General features: G+C 34.4%; 1 protein-coding gene across 3 annotated transcripts in view; it reads right to left on the bottom strand.

Annotated features, from left to right (window-relative positions):
* Positions 1–21,963, bottom strand: part of LOC142337024 (uncharacterized) — a 175,348-nt gene extending 153,385 nt beyond the window's left edge. For all 3 annotated transcript variants that reach the window (XM_075386056.1, XM_075386057.1, XM_075386058.1), the window contains exons 1-5: positions 21,754–21,963; positions 19,505–19,746; positions 11,391–11,582; positions 10,961–11,019; positions 10,737–10,886 (exon numbers count right to left, since the gene is read on the bottom strand). In XM_075386056.1, coding sequence (XP_075242171.1) covers positions 10,737–10,886; positions 10,961–11,019; positions 11,391–11,582; positions 19,505–19,746; positions 21,754–21,891 — 781 coding nt within the window. In that variant the 5' untranslated portion in view covers positions 21,892–21,963. The remainder of the gene's footprint in view (positions 1–10,736; positions 10,887–10,960; positions 11,020–11,390; positions 11,583–19,504; positions 19,747–21,753) is intronic.
* Between the last annotated feature and the right edge of the window lie 203 nt (positions 21,964–22,166).

Here is a 22,166-nt window from a genome sequence, read left to right as displayed (position 1 = left end):
TAATAAGCGAAAAAGTTGATATTTCCGATTGAAATACGAACTTTTTTCCTAGGCAAGCTATAGCAAAAATTCCTTCTGTTTTAGACTCTAGGCATCCATGGAATACTCCACACCGGGTTTGGTTCACTTTGGACAACTCCTTGACCCGATGAAAAAGACCTATTTTTGAAATTATTTATTCGAAAAAATCGCAAATTTCCGTATGAAAAGCTAACTTTTTTCCTAGACAAGCTATAGCAAAAATTCTTTTTGTTTTACAATCTAGGTAGCCATGGGATACTCCATACCAAGTTTGGTTCAATTTGGACAACTCCTTGACCCGACGAAATTTCTATATTTTTGAAAATAGAATAAGCGAATAATAAGCGAAAAAGTTGATATTTCCGATTGAAATACGAACTTTTTTCCTAGGCAAGCTATAGCAAAAATTCTTTCTGTTTTAGACTCTAGATACCCATGGGATGCTCCATACCAAATTTGGTTTAATTTGGACAACTCCTTGACCCGACGAAATTTCTATATTTTTGAAAATAAAATAAGCGAATAATAAGCGAAAAAGTCGATATTTCCGATTGAAATACGAACTTTTTTTCTAGGCCAGCTATACCAAAAATTTTTTCTGTTTTAGACTCTAGGCATCCATGGGATACTCAGTACCAGGTTTGGTTCAATTTGGACAACTCCTTGACCCGACGAAATTTCTATATTTTCGAAAATAGAATAAGCGAATAATAAGCGAAAAAGTTGATATTTCCGATTGAAATACGAACTTTTTTCCTAGGCAAGCTATAGCAAAAATTCCTTCTGTTTTAGACTCTAGGCATCCATGGAATACTCCACACCGGGTTTGGTTCACTTTGGACAACTCCTTGACCCGATGAAAAAGACCTATTTTTGAAATTATTTATTCGAAAAAATCGCAAATTTCCGTATGAAAAGCTAACTTTTTTCCTAGACAAGCTATAGCAAAAACTTTTTTATTTACAATCTAGGTACCCATGGGATACTCCATACCACGTTTGGTTCAATTTGGACAACTCCTTGACCCGACGAAATTTCTATATTTTTGAAAATAGAATAAGCGAATAATAAGCGAAAAAGATGATATTTCCGATTGAAATACGAACTTTTTTCCTAGGCAAGCTATAGCAAAACTTCCTTCTGTTTTAGACTCTAGGCATCCATGGAATACTCCACACCGGGTTTGGTTCACTTTGGACAACTCCTTGACCCGATGAAAAAGACCTATTTTTGAAATTATTTATTCGAAAAAATCGCAAATTTCCGTATGAAAAGCTAACTTTTTTCCTAGACAAGCTATAGCAAAAATTCTTTTCATTTTACAATCTAGGTACCCATGGGATACTCCATACCAAGTTTGGTTCAATTTGGACAACTCCTTGACCCGACGAAATTTCTATATTTTTGAAAATAGAATAAGCGAAAAAGTCGATATTTCCGATTGAAACACGAACTTTTTTCTAGGCAAGCTATACCAAAAATTTTTTCTGTTTTAGACTTTAGGCACCCATGGGATACTCCATACCGGGTTTGATTCACTTCGGACAACTCCTTGACCCGATGAAAAAGACCTATTTTTGAAATTATTTATTCGAAAAAATTGCAAATTTCCGTATGAAAAGCTGACTTTTTCCTAGACAAGCTATAGCAACAATTCTTTTTGTTTTACAATTTAGGTAGCCATGGGATACTCCATACTGAGTTTGGTTTGGTTTGGACAACTTCTTGACCCGATGAAAAAGACCTATTTTTGAAATTATTTATTCGAAAAAATCGCAAATTTCCGTATGAAACGCTAACTTTTTTCCTAGGCAAGCTATACCAAAAACTCTTTCTGTTTTAGACTCTAAGCATATTGCGAATTGAATAATTTCTTGACCCGAGTTATTGTTAATATAATATTATTAATACCAGGGGTTTCGAGATCATTTGTTTTTCGGCTGTCTAGTGACTTAAGTCCCTGCAAAGCTTGAAAAACAAATGATCTCTAAGCGTTCTGACGGCGGAAAACAATACATGCATGTTCCCCCAAAAAAACTGGACGCAGCTAGAAGAGACAGTAATATATATGATATCATAACATCATAAACATCAAGAATACACATATTTCATGTATAAATTAACAGGATCTTTACCGTTTGGGTCCCAAATAGGTTGGTTATACTCCCGAGTTATACTATCTGTACAAGCCATTAATTAGTAAAATGCTACGTGCGTTTGGGGGGTGCAAACAGTATGCACCTACTAAGCTGGGGGGCACAAACGGAAAAGATCCAAACATCGTACTCGCACTCTAAAATATCAAGTACGAAAGCCAATACCCCCAGGTTTGGCTAAGAAACAACCATCCAAAAACTGATCTTCTAACAACAAATTCTATCCATAAGCTATCTTCTATCTTCTATCTTCTATCCATAAGGGTCTCGAACATCTGGGCCTCGAGCTGGCACGGGGTTCTATATGATGATCTTCTGAAGCTCTTCAATAATAAGCCTTCAACAACGAAAAGGCAACAGTCTTATCTGAAATTGCATTTAAAAATATCAAAGCTCTTTAATAAAACACCAGAGACCAACCAATAGTATAATAGTAAAGTTATTAGTATGGGTGTTGACATATATCCTATCGAAACCGCCTCGATTAGAGCTTTTCAACGATATAACTCTTTCATATATACCCCCCCCCCACTGTAGTTACCATATGGGATCTCCCGTGGGTCTCCGGTCCAACCCTAAAGACTCTCCGACTCTCCTTCTACTACTACAACTACTACTACTACTACTACTACTACTACTACTACTACTACTACTACTACTACTACTACTACTACTACTACTACTACTACTACTACTACTACTACTACTACTACTACTACTACTACTACTACTACTACTACTGCTACTGCTACTACTACTACAAATGGGATCTATGGATATTACTTCTATAGTAAACTGAATTCGGATCCAGCACACATTCTTTCTCTATTTCCTTCTCGCGGGAACTTTTGAAACATTCTATTTGGTTTCACATTCAAATTTATACATGCGTACCTCGCGGACAGCAAGCAGGCACGCTGGCAGTCTGCCTGCTGTCACTTGACGTGACAGCACGCGAATGAGCATGTCACGTGACAGGAGGCGTTGCCATTCGAAAGTTTCACTTTCTCATCTAGGTTAGCCGCTATAACTATGAAATAAATTTTCAAAGTGATGAAACTAATATATTCGAGAGCTCTATTATAGTGCGACTATGAAAATGGAATACTATGAGTGCAAAAAAAAAGATTTGCCGTTTGAAAGGGGGAAGGTGGGGGTGGGGGGGATGGTTGGTTTGGGGGGCTGGTATGCGTCCGAAAAAGGCTTATATCTCGAAAACTACTGAACCAAAGTTAAAAAATGAAAATGTTTTGGAATCAGCATGAACTGGGGCATCAAACTGGCGTTAAAAAAGTTAAAAAATCAAAGGAATCAAAACTCGATTTTTGAGATTTTGGCCGGAATTGGCTTATTTTCAGCGAAATTTGTAAAATCGAAAAATTAGACAATGAAATAAAACCGAAAGTTTTCAACACTTATATATTCGTAAAGAGGATTAAATGAGCAAGAAAATGATATAACATACGTAAAAAATTGATTACTAAGAGAAAAGTTATTAAACCAAACAACTTTGAAAATTCGAAAATTTTGCAAAAATCGACCCTGATTTCGGGCTCTACATTGCCCTCGCATTCTCTTGTTTGGCAATGCTTTGAAAAATTGCCGTTGGAAGCGTGAGTTCTAGTTTATTTTGATACCAAAAACTTGTATGTTTTGTACTTTTAATTGGTCGAATTTAGTCGAAGTTTGACAAAAATGGCAAATTTTTACCCCTAAACCGACAGTTTTTTGGAAAATTTGGATGTATATTAACAAAAGTGATAATATTTCTATAAAAATTCAAAAGGTACGATATCACCACATTAAAATGAGCTATCATACGCTTCCTAAATCGTCTTTTTCAAAAAGTTATAAGGAAATGACTTTCATGAAGTTCGACATTTTTTTCCTTTAAGGCGAGAGTTATTTGAAAATTTTGTATTAAAATCAGCTTATTGGCATTTGTCTCTACCTGAATTCAAAGAGTACGTCATTAGTGCAACAAATGCGCTATCATACATCTTCTATCTCGTTTTCTTCAAAAAGTTATAAGCAAACGGTTTTCATGAAGTCCGACTTATTGATCACCTAACTCGACAGTTGATTGAAATTTTTGTATAAAAATAAGCATTTTGGCATTCATTCCTACCTGTATTCAAAAAGTACGTTATCAGAGCAACAAAATGCGCTATCATAAATTTCTATCTTGTTTTTTTCTAAAAGTTATAAACAAACGTTTTTCATGAAGTCCGTAATTTTGTTCACATAACTCGTCAGTTCTTTAAAAATTTCGTAATGAAACCATCATTTTGGACTTTATTTCTACATGTATTTAAACAGTACGTTTTTAGTGCAGCAAAATGCACTATCATACCTTTTTCATCTCGTTTTCTTCAAGAAGTTATATACAAACGTTTTTCATGAAGTCAGACAACTTGATCACCTAACTCGACAGTTGATTGAAAATTTTGTTTAAAAATAAGAACATTGGCAATTATTTCTACATGAATTCAAACAGAAGGCTATAAGAGCAACAAAACGAGCTGTCAAACTTTTTCTATCTCTTTTTCTTCAAAAAGTTATAAACAAACGTTTTTTATGAAGTCCGACAAATTGACCACCTAACTTGACAGTTGATTGAAAACTTGAAAGTTTTGTATAAAAAACAGCATATTGGCATTTATTTCTACTTGAATTGAAAAAGTACGTTATCAGCGCAACAAAACGGGCTATCATACACTTTCTATCCCGTTTTCTTCAAAAAGTTATAAACAAACGTTTTTCATGAAGTCCAACAAATTGAGCACCCAACTCGACAGTTGATTGAAAATTTTGTATAAAAATAAACATATTGGCATTTATGTCTACATGAATTCAAACAGTACGCTTTAAGAGCAACAAAATGAGCTATCATGCATTTTCTATCTCTTTTTGGCAGAAAGTTATTGACAAACATTTTTCATGAAGTCCGAAATTTTGTACACGTAACTCGACAGTTCTTTAAAAATTTCATTTAGAAATCATCATATTGGCCTTTATTTCTAAATGTATTCAAACATTGCGTTATTAGTGCAACAAAATGCGCTATCATACATCTTTTTTCTCGTTTTATTCAAAAAAGTATAAACAAACGTTTTTCATGAAGTCCGACAAATTGATCACCTAACTCGACAGTTAGTTGAAAATTTTGTATAAAAATCAGCATATTGGAATTTTCATATAAACTAAAAAAATATGTTACTTAAGCAACGATATGAGCTATCATATACCTTCTATCATGTCTTTTTCAAAAAGTTATAAACGAATGTTTTTTTAAAACATTGTCATTTTCTTCGCCTAATTCGACAGTGCTTTGAAAATTCCAGTTTCACTTGCATTCAACTGATCTTTTGATAAAATTGCAAGTATAATTTGAAAGTAAGTTACAGCAAGAGTTCAATAATTTAGGTTGGGGGTCGATTTTTTGCTCCATCATATAGAAAAAATGGTTTGAAAATAAAAATTTTTTGATATTCTCACTACTGTTGTCTGCTTCCAACACTTTCCAGATTTATTTGCATCCAAGTGAAAGTATTTTTGGAAAATAGCAAGTATACTCTTGAAGTAAGTTACTACAAGAGTTCGAAAACCTAGGCTGGGGGGTCGATAATTTGCTCAATCATATAGAAAAAATGGTTTAAAAATAAAATTTTTTGATATTTTCACTACTTTTGTCTGCCTTCAACAGTTTCCAGTTTCAATTGCATCCAACTACTTTTTTTTGAAAATTTGCAATAACCATTTGAAAGTAGATTACAGCAAGAGTTCAAAACTTTATGTTGGGGGGTCGATAATTTGCTCCATCATATAGAAAAAATGGCTAAAAAATATTTTTTTGTTATTTTCACTACTCTTGTTTGCTTCCAAATCTTTCCAGTTTCACGTGCATGCAACTGATTTTTCTGAAAAATTGCAAAAATATTTTGAAAGTAGATTACAGCAAGAGTTCAAAAACTTAGGTGGGGGGTCGATTATTTGCTCCATCATATAGAAAAAATGGTTTAAAAATATTTTTTTTTGTTATTTTCACTACTTTTGTTTGCTTTCAAATCTTTCCAGTTTCACTTGCATGCAAATGATTTTTTGAAAAATTGCAAGTATACTGTAAAGGTAGATTACTACAAGAGTTCGAAAACCTAGGTTGGGGGGGTCGATAACTTGCTCAATCATATAGAAAAAATGGTTTAAAAATAAAAATTTTTGATATTCTCACTACTTTAGTCTGCCTTCAACACTTTCCAGTTTCAATTGCATCCAACTATTTCTTTTGAAAATTTGCAATAATAATTTGAAAGTAGAATACAGCAAGAGTTGAAAAAAACTTAGGTTGGGGGGTCGATAATTTGCTCCGTCATATAAAAAAAATGGTTTAAAAATGAAATTTTTTTGATATTCTCACTACTTTTGTCTGCTTTCAACACTTTCCAGTTTCATCTGCATCCAACTGATTTTATTGAAAACAATATGGATACTTCAGCCCATAACAGAATCTCACATAATTTAACGCTTTTTAGCGTTGACACCTAGACCTGGGGTGGAATAGCGGTGAATTATTTTTTTTCACCGCATTCACCGCATTCACCGCATTTCTTACATTAATTTGCCATAATAGTCTATGCGGTGAATTTTCGTAAGAAATGCGGTGAATTTGGTGGTGAATTTTTGTAAGAAATGCGGTGAAAAGCCGTGAATTATTTTTTTTCACCGCATTCACCGCAATCACCGCATTTCTTACGATAATTCACCGCATTCACCGCATTTCTTACGAAAATTTACCCAAAAACCTCGACCCGGGATAAAATAGCTTCATATTTAGCTTATTAGAGTAGTAAAAGTTGCCTCAGGAAATTTCTCTCAGATATAGTAAATACTTGTAATTAATTCAAAACTTACAAACTGAAAAGTAAGTTTATAAAACGTATTCAAAATTCATTTAAAATAAAGATGAAGGGTTCAAGATTTATTGAAATCGGCTGTAAAAATTTTGTTAAAAAAGAAGGGGTTGACAACTTTCTCATTAATACTTCATGATGGGCGTGGGCCACCAATTCATTGAATGAAATTGATCTTAATTTCTTGTTGATAATTGGCAAGTTTTTGCTGTTAGAAAAACAACACATTTTATCGACCGATTTATTTAGGCTCATTTTTTGTCACATTTTTTTTCGACAAATAATTTTCAAAAAACTTTATCTCGAAAGGTCTGCGAACTAACAGAACTTCGGCACACAATTTTCATTGATGTCATGATTGTTACGATTGTCAAATTTATGTGTGTTTTTAATTTTTTTGATGTCTTGAAAAGTGAATTTGCTTCTGTTGCCGCTTTGGTTATGTAATTTTAAAAAGACCTCTTAGCTTTTTATTGTTTTCTACTTCATTTCGGCCGGGATGGTCGGTTCTCGATTTCTTGAAAAGAATTTCCACCCTTTTCTTAATTTGCGAGATTAATTTATGTTCAGTTTTTAGTAGAGAAAAGTCATATATTTTAGCCACCAATTCAAAAATGTCATTCATCAATTCCTGTTTAGAATGAGACAGTCAAACCCATAATCTCTAGTTTTTACCTCCTCTTTGCCTCTCTTTGGAATTGCCATCAATCAACAAGGAGTTTGCAATAGAACACCTCTGACCAAAAGAGCAGACAAATAATCACTCAGATAAATCAAAGCATTAAGCGATGTTTGACTCTAAGCGAAAGTTGCTGCCTTACGGGTGATGTTGGTCAACGCTTACAAATTTGTAAATTCTACTTTCGTTTTTTTCGTATGTAGAATTCATTTGAAATCTACCTACCATTTTAGCTGGCAATTTAAAACCTAGCTTAGTAAGTAAATTTAGTTTAATTATAATTCACAAAGTAAGAGTAGTTCACGCGCATGGGAATGAAACGAGACAAGTAAGATGGCTGCTTACTAGTAATTCTGAAAAATAATCAAAAATATATACATACGGTTTTAGAAGTTTCTTAAGCCGAATAATTTGAAGTTTTATCTAGTCTATTATGTTTAGAATAAGTTCTTATTCTGAATTATGAAAATTTGTGCCATCAGAAATATTGTAATTGTGACTATCGTGCGAAATATTATTACAAAACGTGTAAATATTAAATACCTTTAATTTGAGGAACATAGATACAAGAAACTGTAAACATCAAAACTACGGTTTTTAATTACACTGAGCGTGACTTTCAATTACTTCATACGTGGGTTTCAATTACACAGCGTGTGAAAAGTAATTTCTTTAACTCTTCTAAATTTTCTAACGTTGAGAGCTTAAAATCTAATGAAAAGTGTCTGTAAGTAGTTTTAAATTTTCTTTGTTGTGAACTCTGCTTAGATTTTCTCGCTTTTTTGTTTAAAAAACCGCTAATCAAATTTAAGGGAAGCTTTGTTCACAAGGGTGAATAAAGACGACGTGCTCTTTGGTTGGTTGTGAGATCTACTTACAAATGAAACCAAAATGGCACTAAAAACATAGAGTCAAACGACTTCTAATGAAGGTAAACCACTCCTAAAACGCACAAAAAATGTTAATTCTAACGAAAGAATTGCAATTAAATAAGCAAGTTGTGAGCAAAAATGAAGAAAAAGTTGAATAAGTTTGCTTCAGAGCATTGAAATACTATGTTTTCAACCCGAGTCTATAAAGCGAGTATCAAATACTGCTAAAAATTGAAGAATTTTGGTGAATGTCTTGCATGATTTTGCATATTGGTTTGTTAGCGTTCAATGCGGTGAAGACCATTTCAATGGTAATGAATGAGAAAAAATCTCCTGCTAAAAGCTGCAAATACAATCGGCTTCAATCAACTGGCAATGATTTTTTGTAACCTTGGTGTTTTTAGTGGGTGAAAATTTTTGTCGCGGCCAAAAACCAACAGACTTGCACATTGTTGTAAGATTTTTGGAACTTCTCAAGCGTTGAAATAAAAGTTTAACTGCTAAAAACCACAAAACCGCACAAAACACTGAAAAATCCGTGCGCACAAATGGGAACACAGGAGTAAACACAAACGGGAAAGAACCAGTAAAAACCATTGCATAGTACGTACGAGTTTTTTTCTTTTACATTTTATGGTGATATATATTAACATAGTTATTTAATCACTTTTTTTGCCCATCCTGTGTCGAAATTACCCCCTAATTACCCTCCAAGCTGATGTAAGAGTAGGGGGTATTTGTCAATGGGGGGCAAAACGATGTGAGAGTAAGGTGGAACTTTTAGAATTTACCCTAAAAAGTAACCCCCAAAAAGATGTAAGATAAGGGGTATTTTTAGGGGGGTTGGCTAAAAGGATGTACGATAACCGCGTAGTGGCGGGTAATGGGGGAATTTTTAAACTTCAACCTCCCAAAATTACCCATTAAAATGATGCTAGAAAAGAGGCTAATTTTAGGGGCATAAAACGATGTAGGATTAGGTGTTAATGTGGGTAATGGGTGTTAATGGTAAAATTTTTATAATTGACACCCCAAATAATACTCGCAAAAAATGTAAGAATAAGGGGTAAATTATGGGGGTAAAGCAATGTAAGATTAGAGGGAAGTGGGGAGTAAGGTGGATTTTCAGATTTTAACCCCAGAAATTACCCCACAAAAAATATAGGATAAGGGTGGTAATGGGATGTAACTGAGCGTAATTGGGGCTATGGGGGGAGGAATTTTTAGCTTTAAACCCCCATAATTACTCCAAAAAAGATGTAAGATTATGGTATAATTTTTGGGATGTAAAACGATGTAAGATGTGGGGGTAATAATGGGGAGCAAGGGGGGATTTCAGATTTGAGATAAAGAAATATTCCGGGTAAAAGATAAGGTGGTTATAGGGAGTAAGGGGGAATTTTTATGCATTGCCACCCAAATAATACCCACCAAAAAGATGTAAGATTAGGGGGTAATTTTAGAGAGTTAAAACGATGTAAGAGTGAGGGGGCAAAATTTATTTATCATTTAAATCGGGCTACTATGGGGCAAGCATCGAGGTCTGAGGGCTGAGGCGAACCGGCTCAGGTGACAGAGGTTGTGGTTCAAGGCTGTCACTTTTTGACTATGGAGGTAAAACGACGTTAGAGTGGGGCTGCCAATTTGGGTAAAGTTATGCAAGAGTGGGGGTAATTGAGGTAAAACGATGCAATAGTGGGAGGTGGGGCAATGGGATGTAAAACAACACAAGAGTAGGGGGTAATGGGGTGTAAAACAAGTCGAGAGTTTGGGGTAATGGGGGGTAAAACGACGAAGGAGTAGTGGGTAATGGGGGGCAGAGCGACGCAAAGGTGAGAGGGTAATGGACCTATTACCCCCTCCCCTCCCCCCCCCCGTACTATGGCATCATCTTACCCCCCAAAATTACCAGGTATTTCCCATTATAGCCCCCCCCCTGCTTAGTGGTCATATAACCTATAGCCCCCCCCCACCCTATCATGGTAAATATACCATAAGGGGGCTATAATTTCATGGGGGCTATAATGGGAAAGACCCAAATCCCCCTTACTCTTACACCATTTTACTCAATAAAAACAATAACTGAGTCATAACTCACTGCTCTCCCATTCCAACTCTTGTATGCTTTTCATCAACTCATCATCAGGAGCTTGGTAGAATGTGGCTTTGTCAACCATCCCCATCTTAGGTCTTGGTTGTCTGGGTTCACTCTTTTCCTTCTTCTTTTTGCCCGTTTTGCCTTTCTTACCTGAAACGAGGGAAACAATGAGCACTCTTATCTAGAACATAGTTTAGAAAAGATACTGTCTCACTGCTCCGTACCTGATGATTCGTTCCCCTTCTTTCCTAATTTTGGTAACCGTGGTGGTTTGCTGAGCTCTGGTGATGTAAGGCTTTTTGCATTTCTTTTTTAAATTTGAAGCAAGATCTCAAATACCAGTTGCCCAACTTTGCTTTGTGGCATATATTTGTGTGTATTACATGCTTTTTTGTTTAGGTGCCCTGTGTGCAGTGTCGACGAGTGTTTTCAATTATTTATAGTATTTATTCTGAGTATCGAGAATTATTGTTTGATCATCTAATTTAGGAATTTCGATGCACTTCAGAATTTTAAAACGCCAGCGTGATCACGTTTCTGACACAACTATGATCTGAATTTTGAACCATTACAAAAATATTGCTACGACCACTTTTGCTCAATTTTTTGCACAATTTGCTCACAAGAAATGCAAAATCCATTCAAAGCATCCCTTGCTTCGGAGGATCGCTTGATAAAGCCGAGGCCTTCTCGAGTGGTTGAGATACGAATGAATAAACTGATTTTAGCGTTTCCATTCCAGCCACGCTTGGATCCGTCTGCCGGGTATGAATTGAGTGCTTGTCTCTTTCTTCATGAGAGCCGTCTACTTTACTTGACCTCTCCGTTGCAACGTCAGTGGTGGCACTTAAAGGCTAGCTGTTTCGCCAACAGCAATCTCGTGCTTTTTTTCATTACTATCATTAAAAAATCTATTGTGAGCTCTCTTTTTATAGTGTGCCGCATTAAGGAAGTGCTAAATATCAGAACTTAATCATGTTTATCATCTTTTATAATAATTCAATCATTGCTTCTTCAATTATTTTTTATTGCTTACATTGGTTCCTTATTCCCCTTAGTTCCCGCCTTTAAATCAGCTGACTGTTATTTCCTGTATATAATTACTCCTTATGTCACACTTTGAGACAAAAAAGCTTGGTAATTGCAATATTGTCACTAAAGCACAAAAAAAACAACCTGCTTTTGTTCGTACCGTAATTATTGCTTGTATTAGGACAAATTTAATTTTTTAGTGAAAACAAGAAGGCTCGGTTATGTGCGTACGCACATAATGTTCCTTCCCGCTCATCCACATTCTTGACTTAATTAGCTACCAAATGACGAAGAGATGGAAAACCTTCAAAAACATACATATCGTTAAAAAAACAACAAATGGAACACAATAATGCTACGCTAGAGGGTCGATAAAAGTTGTTGATAACAGGACTACTAGTAAGGACAATAATAAAAACCAAACAACGAATACTATTTGCGACCAAAACTCGATGTCTAAAACAAAAAAAATCGTAACAAAATCAAACTCGCATCAGAAAAAACCTTAACAAAATAATTTAGCCTATTTTCCATTAAAAAATATGGGATTTGTCCTCAATGCGACTGGTTAACTGGTCGACAAATATGAGCAAAGAAGTTCAAAAGTACGCTTCTATGTTTGAAAACAATTAATTTCACAGATGTTAATGTCATTAGATATCAACTGAAATCACTAAAATGTTCATTTATACCTACATTGGAAACAATTGAGACATGTCATTATCCATTGTTCAATTGCGCAAAATTTCAAAGCCAATGGGACAAACGATTTTTGTAATAAAATAGAAGGGAAAAAATCCTTTAAAATGTTCAAACATATAAAAATCTCACGCATTTTAGGAAATCTGGTAGTAACAGCAGTAACAAAGCCGAAAAGCAAATGTTTGAAGCTAAAACCTTTATAAAGTTTAAACTATAGCTCACTGAAAATGGGTTGTGACCTCTCCTTACAGAGATTGAGCTATTAAGCGACCAAAAAACTAGTTAAAAATGACAAAGCTCAAAAACGAAAAATGTTTTTGAAAACAAGTATTTTCAAGTAACATAGCAGACTTAAGATTTCAACAAAAAGCAATGGATTAGGTTGCAACACCTCCGGAAGCCGATTAGGCCTGTTAATATTGAGACTAAGTCACGACCCCACAAAATAAAAACAAACACATAATGAAGCCAAACTTCAAACAATTATACGACATCACATTGGTCAACGCACTGGTCAACAACTGTAGATCTTCACTTTCTATTCATCTTAACATCAGCGAGTCTTCCCATTAAAAGGACTACGTAAATATTAAAACAAAAATTAACTCAAAAACTGAACAGTATAGAAATCTTGAAAACTTTATGAAACTAAATGCTCGAAGCAATCAGTCACAACGTAAAACAAAGCGCGAAAAAAATGAAAAAATTTTTGAATCAAGAAATTACTGGAGACTCTAAATTAGTGAGATTGAGTTACATGACGACGAAAAAGAAAGGAAACAGAAGACAGTTGAAAGAAATATTTTTTTAATTGAATTTGATAGTCAATAAAACAAACAGCTATAAACTGGAATATCTAAACAGGTTTTGCGTTAAACTTCCTGGGAAAACTATTGAAGCCTATAGACATTAATTATGTGGCGTGTAACAACAAAAAGACAAATATAGGCAAAAAATTACAATATTTTGCGTGATAACTGTGTCTCAGCCCAAAAGGCATAAACTCTTCGAACAAAAGTTAAAATATCCAGACACGCCTTTTTCTAACGCTGCACCTTCTGCATACTATGCTTTCCTTCATTTTGGATTGTCAAATAAAGATAATCGACAAAGAAACAAATTGAACTCATAAAATATGCGTAGTATCAAAACGTAGTATCAAATTGAACTCATAAAATATGGGAAAACGCGTAGTATCAAAACAAAGAAAAAATTAGTTAAATATCAAACCGTTACCAACATTAATTCATAAACCACAGGAAATTGGTTTCCGTCTGTTTTACTGAAACTGCGCTCGAACTTGAGAGAAATAAGATATCTCAAAAATATTTTCTTCAAACAAATATATTCGAAGGCATAACAGACATTAGATAACAACTGAAATAGTTATATAAGTTCCTTATAACTCCTGGAAAGCTAATTGGATTTTTGATTGGGGACACTAAGTCATTGGGCTATAAAAAAAAACAAATGAAAGCAAAACGCAAGAAGTCCATAATTTTTTCACAATAACAATTAGTCAGAGACATAAAAACCATGAGCCTAACTTTGAAAACATATATAAACTCGTTGGGACTCGTTTATTGCAAACAGTATCTGCTTTAACTGAGCTCTGATTAGAAATGTTTGTCAGTAATTTACTTAAAAAACGCTTACATAGAGAAAACATTAAATCTAAAAACTTTATCGTAAGGATCCACACTAAGATCAGGATGAGCTCAGATATTGCCGCGCGTATAACAAAACAGTTAAATGTTCATATGGTTGTGAATTAGATCAATTGTTACACTAGTTTTTCAGTTTGTCAAAAATAAATAACGCATTTTGTATATTTATTGAGTTTAAATTTGCAAAAATCTGGCAAAACTATAATTTTAGAACTCCTAAAGACAGCGGGAGTACAACTAGCTATTTTTCTAGCTTGAGAAGGATATTGCCGCAGTTTCAACGTGTCTACTTCAAACAAATTTAAAGCAAGTGGGCTAAAAAAAAGCAAACTTGGTCTCATTTTTGACAAAAAATAGTCTGAAAGTTGAAAAATTTAGCATTAATTCTAGCCAAAAAAAATAGATTGAACAGTTCAGCAACCCTCCTCTATCTTTAGAGATGAAACCAATAATACTACAGTTAACAATTTTAACTTATTGTTGGCAAAATTGACGAAAATGTGGTCAAAAATACCGAAAATGTGAAAAAAAACAGCCGCATTACGACTAATATTCAAAAAATTGTAAGCATCGATAACTCTTAAGGAAAGATAATTGAAAAAATCTTTTTAATACCATATTCTTCGCTGGAGGGGCTTTCTAATGATACTACTCACGATCTTCTACGATGATTATATCGATCGGACAAAAAAAAACCAATTGAGTATATAAATCCTCCCCCACTAAAATGGGTCGGAACCATTATTAGGGTAATTACATTAATATTTTTCAATTAAATTCATTTCGTTTTAAAACGCAAGTTTTTCACATAATTTAATAGGCATAGATTGATTTTTTCATCGTCGGAAAAGAATTGTTCTGCACTCTATAATGTAATTCCTAACCTGCAAAAGTAAGGATGATGCAGAATATAATTTTACATCCAAAGCTATAGATAAAAAGCTGATGTGTATAAAATGCTATTGTGAGCTGCAGTGAAAACTGAGAAACTCAGGTGGATCTTTACTTTTGCCTCCAGTAAAACAATTTTTTTTCAAATTTACCCAGTTTATGGCAAAGTTAGTATAACGTTGGTAATTGTATAAGAGTTGGTAAACGTTAAAATCTTTGACCAGGCAGGTCATTTCCTAAAAAATTTTAGTACATTTTTGGCAAAGCTTGGTGCCTAAATATACCAGCCCTAGTTGAGGCGTTGACCACGTGAAAAAGCTAAGAAAGGTGAGATGGGGAATAATTGTTCCGACCCCCACTTTATTGGGTAGGGGGGAACTATATACTCAACTGGGTTTTTTTTTGTTCAGTCAACCGATATATTCATCGAAGAGAATTGTGAGGGGTATCATTAGAAAGCCCGTCCAGCGTAGAATACGGAATTAAAAAGATTTTTCCGATTTTTGTGTTTTACAAGGAGTTATCGAGGTTTAAAATTTTGCGAACATTCAACTCTTTTTGTTCACATTTTCAGTAATTTTGGCTAAAATTTGGCACAATTTCGCTAACATAATTCAAAAAAAGTTAAAAATTTTTAACGGCAGAGTGTTTTTGTTACCGTTAGAGATAGAAGAGCGTTGGTGAATTGTTTGATTGAAGTTCTTTTTTGGCTAAAATTTTTAATAAATTTTACAAAATTCAAACTTTTTTCATCAAAAATGGCAAAAAATATGCTTTTTTGGTCCATTTTCTTAAAGTTTGCCAGACTTACTGACCTAAAATACCTTAAAACAGACTCCGTAATCTCAAAAAGAGCGTTAGTTGCAACTAGGCGCAATATGAAAATCTTCTGAAATTAAAACTTTACCGTTTTTTGCAAATTAAACTCGATAATTATACAAAATGCATCTTTTTTTTCAATATTTGAAGAATTCCACTAATCAATTAGTCTAATTCGCAAACCCTTGGTACACTTGGTTGCTTTGCAGGGCGCGTGACACAATCAGGGAGGGGTTGGATAAATCATAGACGACTAGAATCAGAGACTTTTTGGTTTCCAAATTGATGCTGCCTTTTTTCAAAATATTTCGCTTTTGTTTTTCAAATGTTTATTACTGACAATATTTTTATTCACGGCTCCATTAATGACAGCTCAAATTTACGTAAATTTGAGGCCAAATGTAGATACAGTTTGTTTTCAGAGAACCAAAGCGTGTTTATGACTTTGAGGAAGAGTATTATTGAAATTTAACTGAATTATTGTCTTTTGCCTTCAATTGTTATTCTTTTGGCAGTCCGATTTTTAATTTTAACCACTCAAAGATCTAAATAATTTCCTCATGAGGTGCGAAAAAACCTTTTTTATTCATTCGGTTGTTACCTAATGTCTCTTATGTTATTGAATGTATTTGTTTTAAGGAAATTTCTGTGATTCTTTAACTTGTCAATTTTTTATTTTATTTTAGTTAAAATTTTGCTTTTTCTCAGCAAGTACAGGTCAACCTTTCCCCCTTATAAAATAAAAATTAATTTTGTGGCCGATTGTTTTAAAAGAAGGTTTTCTTGCTTTTGGTACTACGAGCTTTCATTAAAACTTTGAGCATAATTGATTTTTGTGCATAATTGCCCATTTTTGCTATTGTTTTGCCTCTTTTTGGAAATCATCACATTGTTTAACAATCTAAATGAAAAACCATTTAAAACAATTGAACTTGAACACAATTTTTGTTTTCATAACATATGGTTTGAAGGGCTGCGGCACCGTTCTCTTGCAGAAATTGGTAGAGTTTTTTAATTTTTCCCTTTATCTGTTTTAATTTTTGTTGTCATATGCCAAATATTGTGTAATTAAAGGTCTCAGTGGCCAAATAGAGGTCAACAAGTGAACTTAAATAACTGATATCGGTAAATTACTACTGGCTGTTTTGACTTTCGATTTTAATTTCTAAAAAAAAAAAGAGAAAGTATTCTTCAACTTATCCCTTTTTGTTCTGGTTTGCGTTTTTTCGTATTTTTTAATGTTGTATCATTTTCTTAAAATAGCCTCATTATCCAGAGCTCTTTTTAAATTATTGTTGAATCAAACAATATTTCTTCTGTTGTTTAAACTTTTTAAATGAGGTCTTCAGGGCTTATACAATTTGTTTCAGAAGAATTTTGTGAAGTTTAGATACTTTTTAGTTTTTGTGGTTTTTTGTTATCATTTTGTGATAGTCGTTTTTCAGAAAGATGCTAAGATGATCAAAGGAGATGCAAATGAAGATGTTATTTTGACGCGGTTAATATCTTATAAATTTAATGGCTTAAAAACTGTGGTTTCGTAAAGTTGTTTGTGAAACTTATTAGTTCAGCTTGTATTTAATTTTATTTAATAGTCTTATGATTTGGTCTCATTAATAACATTCGCAATAAGTTTTCCGAGTAGTTGTAAGACAAACTGTCGACTCTTTTAGTCGAAAGCTTTTGTTGGCTATGAATTTTGAAATTATTTGTTTTTAATAAAAAAAAAGGATTTTTGAGATCTGCCAATTTTAATTCTGTTAAATTGTAGCTAAACATCTCTATATACAACTCATTTCATTTATCTTTTGCAATTCTATTTGTTCTTCATAACAGTTCTATTTTCCTCAAATGGTCTTTCTTCTTGGAACAACCAGTTTTCATAAAACCAATTTTCGTGATTTTTGCAAATTTGCCCCTTTTTTGTAGGTTTTTCACAGTATCACAAAAATGGGCGTCATTTGATTTACAAATGTTGTCTCCTGCAAAAAATGCAAACGAAGATTTTTTATGTTTCAAGTGATCAGCTTAATATTTAATTGATTGCGTGGACATTGTTTTCCTGCATAATTTTCGTGCAAATTATTCGTTTTTGCCTCTATTTGTCATTTTTATTTCGTAGTCGTATGACATATCCTGTATAATGAAAGGTCTTCGTCGCCCTCTATGGAGGTATAAAAGAATCTCTCAATGATTTCATTTGATGCGTAATGTTTCTAATCAGTTCGAAATTAATTCTTTTTTAAAAAAAGCAAAGTTTTAATAAACTTTTGCCGCCTTTGCTCATTTCTAGTCAACTTGTTGCCAAGTCGCATTGAGGAAAAAGACCCATATTTTGTTCCAAAAAGTACCGGTTAATCTTCTTAAAATAAATTTTATCTGATGCCATTTTGGTTTGGTTAATAGTGTTTTTCAAAAAATGGACAAGGAATTTTGGTCGTCATTAATAATTGTAACAATTTGATTTTTATTGCCGTCTTTTCTGGTAGTCATATTATGGTAACCACAGGTCTCATAGGCCCTCTAGAGTAGATTGTTTTAACAATTTATGATTGTCTCTTTAAAAAAAATTAATATTGATTTTATTCTTTTGGTAGTTTGTCTGATGATATGTTGATATGTTAATTTTTTTTATCTCTTCCTCATTTGGTAGACAATTAAGTGAAAAATGTACATGAGTGGGTTCGGAATTTAAGGTGCGAACGCACATTACCGAGCCTCCTTGTTTCCTTATCTTAACAACAAAGTCAAGCAAACTAATAAAGTTGGTCCAAAGTTTTTCATAGTTCTACAACTGTCTTTGCGTACCTGAAATATGGTTGACACAAGGTCTTTTTATATCGAAAATACGGTTGGCCCATAGTCTTTTTCCACAAATTTTGTCGACCTGTAGTCCTTTCAATTGTCGACCCACAATTAATATATTCGAAGCTAGAAACCAAAAAAATCTGATAATTCTGTCTTTGGTAAACGTAGTAGGCCAAAAACTTCTTGGTGGTTCCAACATAACTTACACAGGGGATCACAGTCTCAATTTTGTTCGCAAAGTTTGATTTCAATTGAACATCTCATTGGCTCGATTGCGAATCTTTTTTTTTGAAAAAAAATGTATTTGCTTATTAGCGAACGAAAATGGCCAGACGATAACTTTCTTGGTAAACAAGTCAGAAAATTTTCCGTTGTCTTAGAATCTACTTGCATAGGGGATCTCTATTTTCTCTAATTTTTGGTTTTATGTGAACCAGTTTGGAACCGGTTGTGAAAAAGACACTTGCTCTAGAAGTTTTTTGCTTGGCGTTGTCTAAATTTGGGTCAACTATATTTGTGTCTAAATCTGGATCAAGGACTTATATCGGTCGACCTATAGTCAACGTCGACAAACGTCTTCTAGCCAATGGTCAACCCTCACATGTATCTGTCGACCCTTATTCAACGTTGACTTATTTTGGTCAATCAATCGTGGACCGCGACCTATAAATTTGAAGCAAAGTCGTTTCATATCGGTCATCCACTGTTTTTTTTTCGATCGACAACAGTCTTTTCATAAATCGACCTCTCTTTTCGGCCAATTTTCTATATTTATCTGAAATAAGTCATTCGACCCCGATTGAAGTGACAACTTTTAACTCTTGAAAAAGTGTTGACAGAAACAGTTGCCTGGGAGCTCTCTTGTCGCCTGGAAAAATGACACTTCGCTCTGCCGCTTGAGCACCCTGATCATTTTCGTTATCTTCTAAGTGATTTGGGCTCAATTTTTTTCCACTGCCAATGGTCTCATCAAGTTCCTGACTAGCAACTACTCTGTCTTTGCTCCGAACACTTGGCAAGGAGAGCTTCTCTGAATCATAATTGGAGTGCTGAACATACTCGTTGCCATGAGATGGCTGATTTCGCCCACCCTTCAATTGTTTAGGTCACCAGTGCACCCTAATTACTCTCTTTATGGAACTCTTTAGTAAGTTTGCAAGTTTCGGTGCCGCCGGGTTCAATTTTACTACCGCACAATTATCAGCTCCAGCAAAATTTATCCGAATAAAGGAAGTTCTAATTTTTTGTTAGACATGGAAATGTGGTTTAAAAAGATGTAGGGGTGAATTGCAATTCATTAATATTTTACCGCATTCACTGCATTGGCCTCAACTCTTACATTTTAAGTGTGTGAAATTTAAAAAAAAAATTGAAAAAAAAACGCATTTGTCTTTCGAAGCGTGACAATTTTTTGTTTCAATAAATTTTGTCTACATATTTTACATGACTTGTCCTTTGTTAAATATTCATATTCATAAAAATTAGAGAAAATGTATAATTGATACCAATTATTCAATTTCTCGAACAAAATAATTAATTTAAGCAATCTCGTCGGTAGAGGAGTTAAGACCTTATCCTTTGTCATGAGACACGTTTAGCTAAAACAAGAGACTTTTCTGTTACTTTTTTTCTGTAACTGGAGTTATAACTAAGCATATCAATTACTTCCAAAATTTTACAGTGAATTGTGTTTGCAGAAAAATATGCCTCTGTCAAAAAATCTTTTCCGCCCGGGTAGAGGTGTCGCCGCTAAAAATCGCTAAAAGATGTATGATTTGCGGTGATTTTGATTAAAAAGTTAAGATTTGCGCTCAATGCGATGAATGCGGTGAAAAAATAAATTTAAGCGGTGAAAAATTTCGGGTCTTTCCCATTATAGCCCCCCCCCCCCCCCCAGCTTAGTGGTCAGATAATCTATAGCCCCCCCCCCCCCCCAAACATGGTAATCATACTACAGTGGGGGCTATAATTTCATGGGGGCTATAGTGGGAAAGACCCAGAATTTCTTTTCACCGCTTATGCGGTGAAAAAAAATTTCATTGCCAAAAATTGCAATTCTTACAAAAATTCACCATTAATTCACCGCTAATCTTTCACCATATGTATAAAAATGCAAGAATGGTTCTGAATAATCAGCAACCTCATAATATTAAACAAGTAATATAAATAAAAATGTTGTCAATCGTAATGTAAAAAAAGATGTTGCGGTGAATTATTGTACGATCAGCGTTGGATTAGGCGTTGAATTTTCTACCGCATTCTGCTGGTAGTGCTGAAGAGTTTTTTCACCGCATTCTCTTTGTAGCGGTGACTAAAAAAACCACTGCTAAAATTGCAAATCTTAGACGTATTCACCGCTAAATTCAACGCTTATCTTAACTTCACAGGAAATATAATTGAAGTAGGTGGCAGATGTCGCAGTGGGATAAGAAGTTGTTGACAAGTAGGGAGGGAGAGGTTCGAACCCGTGTACGGCTGTTTCTTTCTGGTAAGAAATCCGGTGAATCCGGAAAAAGTAAATATTTCACCGCTAATAATCCCAAATCTTGCAAAAATTCACCGCTAAAAACCGCAAATATTACCAAAATTCACCGTTTTCACCGCATTCAACGCTCAAATATATGACTCTTTGCGGTGAAAAAACATTTTTTTTTTATCCAACCTCGACCCGGGAGTGGCTGCCCTGCTCCCCTTCTCACATTACCCGCTTCTCGTGTGCTCAGGTTTTAAATCTTTCTGTCAGGTACCTCCCGATTAGGTGGGCTTATTAAGTATGTGAATCTACCAGATGGGGGGGGGGGGGCTTGGCGTGAAGTAGCGAATTGGTCACATGAAAGAGATCAGGAATATCGTACATCATAGACACCCCCACCGCTCATGAAATTATACGCCCTTCATTATGCTATATTTAAGCGGTAACAGCGGGGTGAGCATAAATCGTTTATGACCCCCGGGCGCACGTGCTATTTTCTTACATATTAGCGTGCTATATAACAACATATAATTTGTAACGGGGTCATAAAAAAAAAGGGGGGACAGAATAGATCCCATTTTTCTTTGTCTTCTTGCACTGGTGGCTATTTAACATTTTAACGAACTGAGCTGCTCGTGGTGGTACTTCTCTGAGCTCCCCAATTGCTTCCCCTGTCGTCCCTGATGCTTGCACTTTTAGTTTTCTGGCGCCCTAGCAGAGGTCTTTTCTTCCCACTATCTGTGTTTGAAGCGTGATCTGACATTTAAAGATCTGGGTCGGTTCTTACTAATGTTAAATCAATTTATCAGTTTGTTTAGCTTCGTAGGCACGTGTTTTATTGGCGCTGGGTAAGTAGAGTAATTTTAAATCCAATAATGAATATTACCACACGGTTGTTATCGCCACCGAGAAGTTATCAAACTCCGAGGCGAAGCCGAGGTGTTATGATAACTTCGAAATTGATCACAACCGTGTGGTAATTTTTTTAATCAACGCCTGTTGCGATCATTTCAAAATTGAACACAGTTTTGTTGGTTT

Source organism: Convolutriloba macropyga, chromosome 3 (assembly GCF_964194025.1).
Source record: "Convolutriloba macropyga chromosome 3, txConMacr16.3, whole genome shotgun sequence".
NCBI classification, from domain to species: domain Eukaryota; kingdom Metazoa; phylum Xenacoelomorpha; order Acoela; family Convolutidae; genus Convolutriloba; species Convolutriloba macropyga.
The sequence above is the reverse complement of the archived record's forward strand: the minus strand, read 5'-3'. Positions and strand labels throughout refer to the sequence as shown.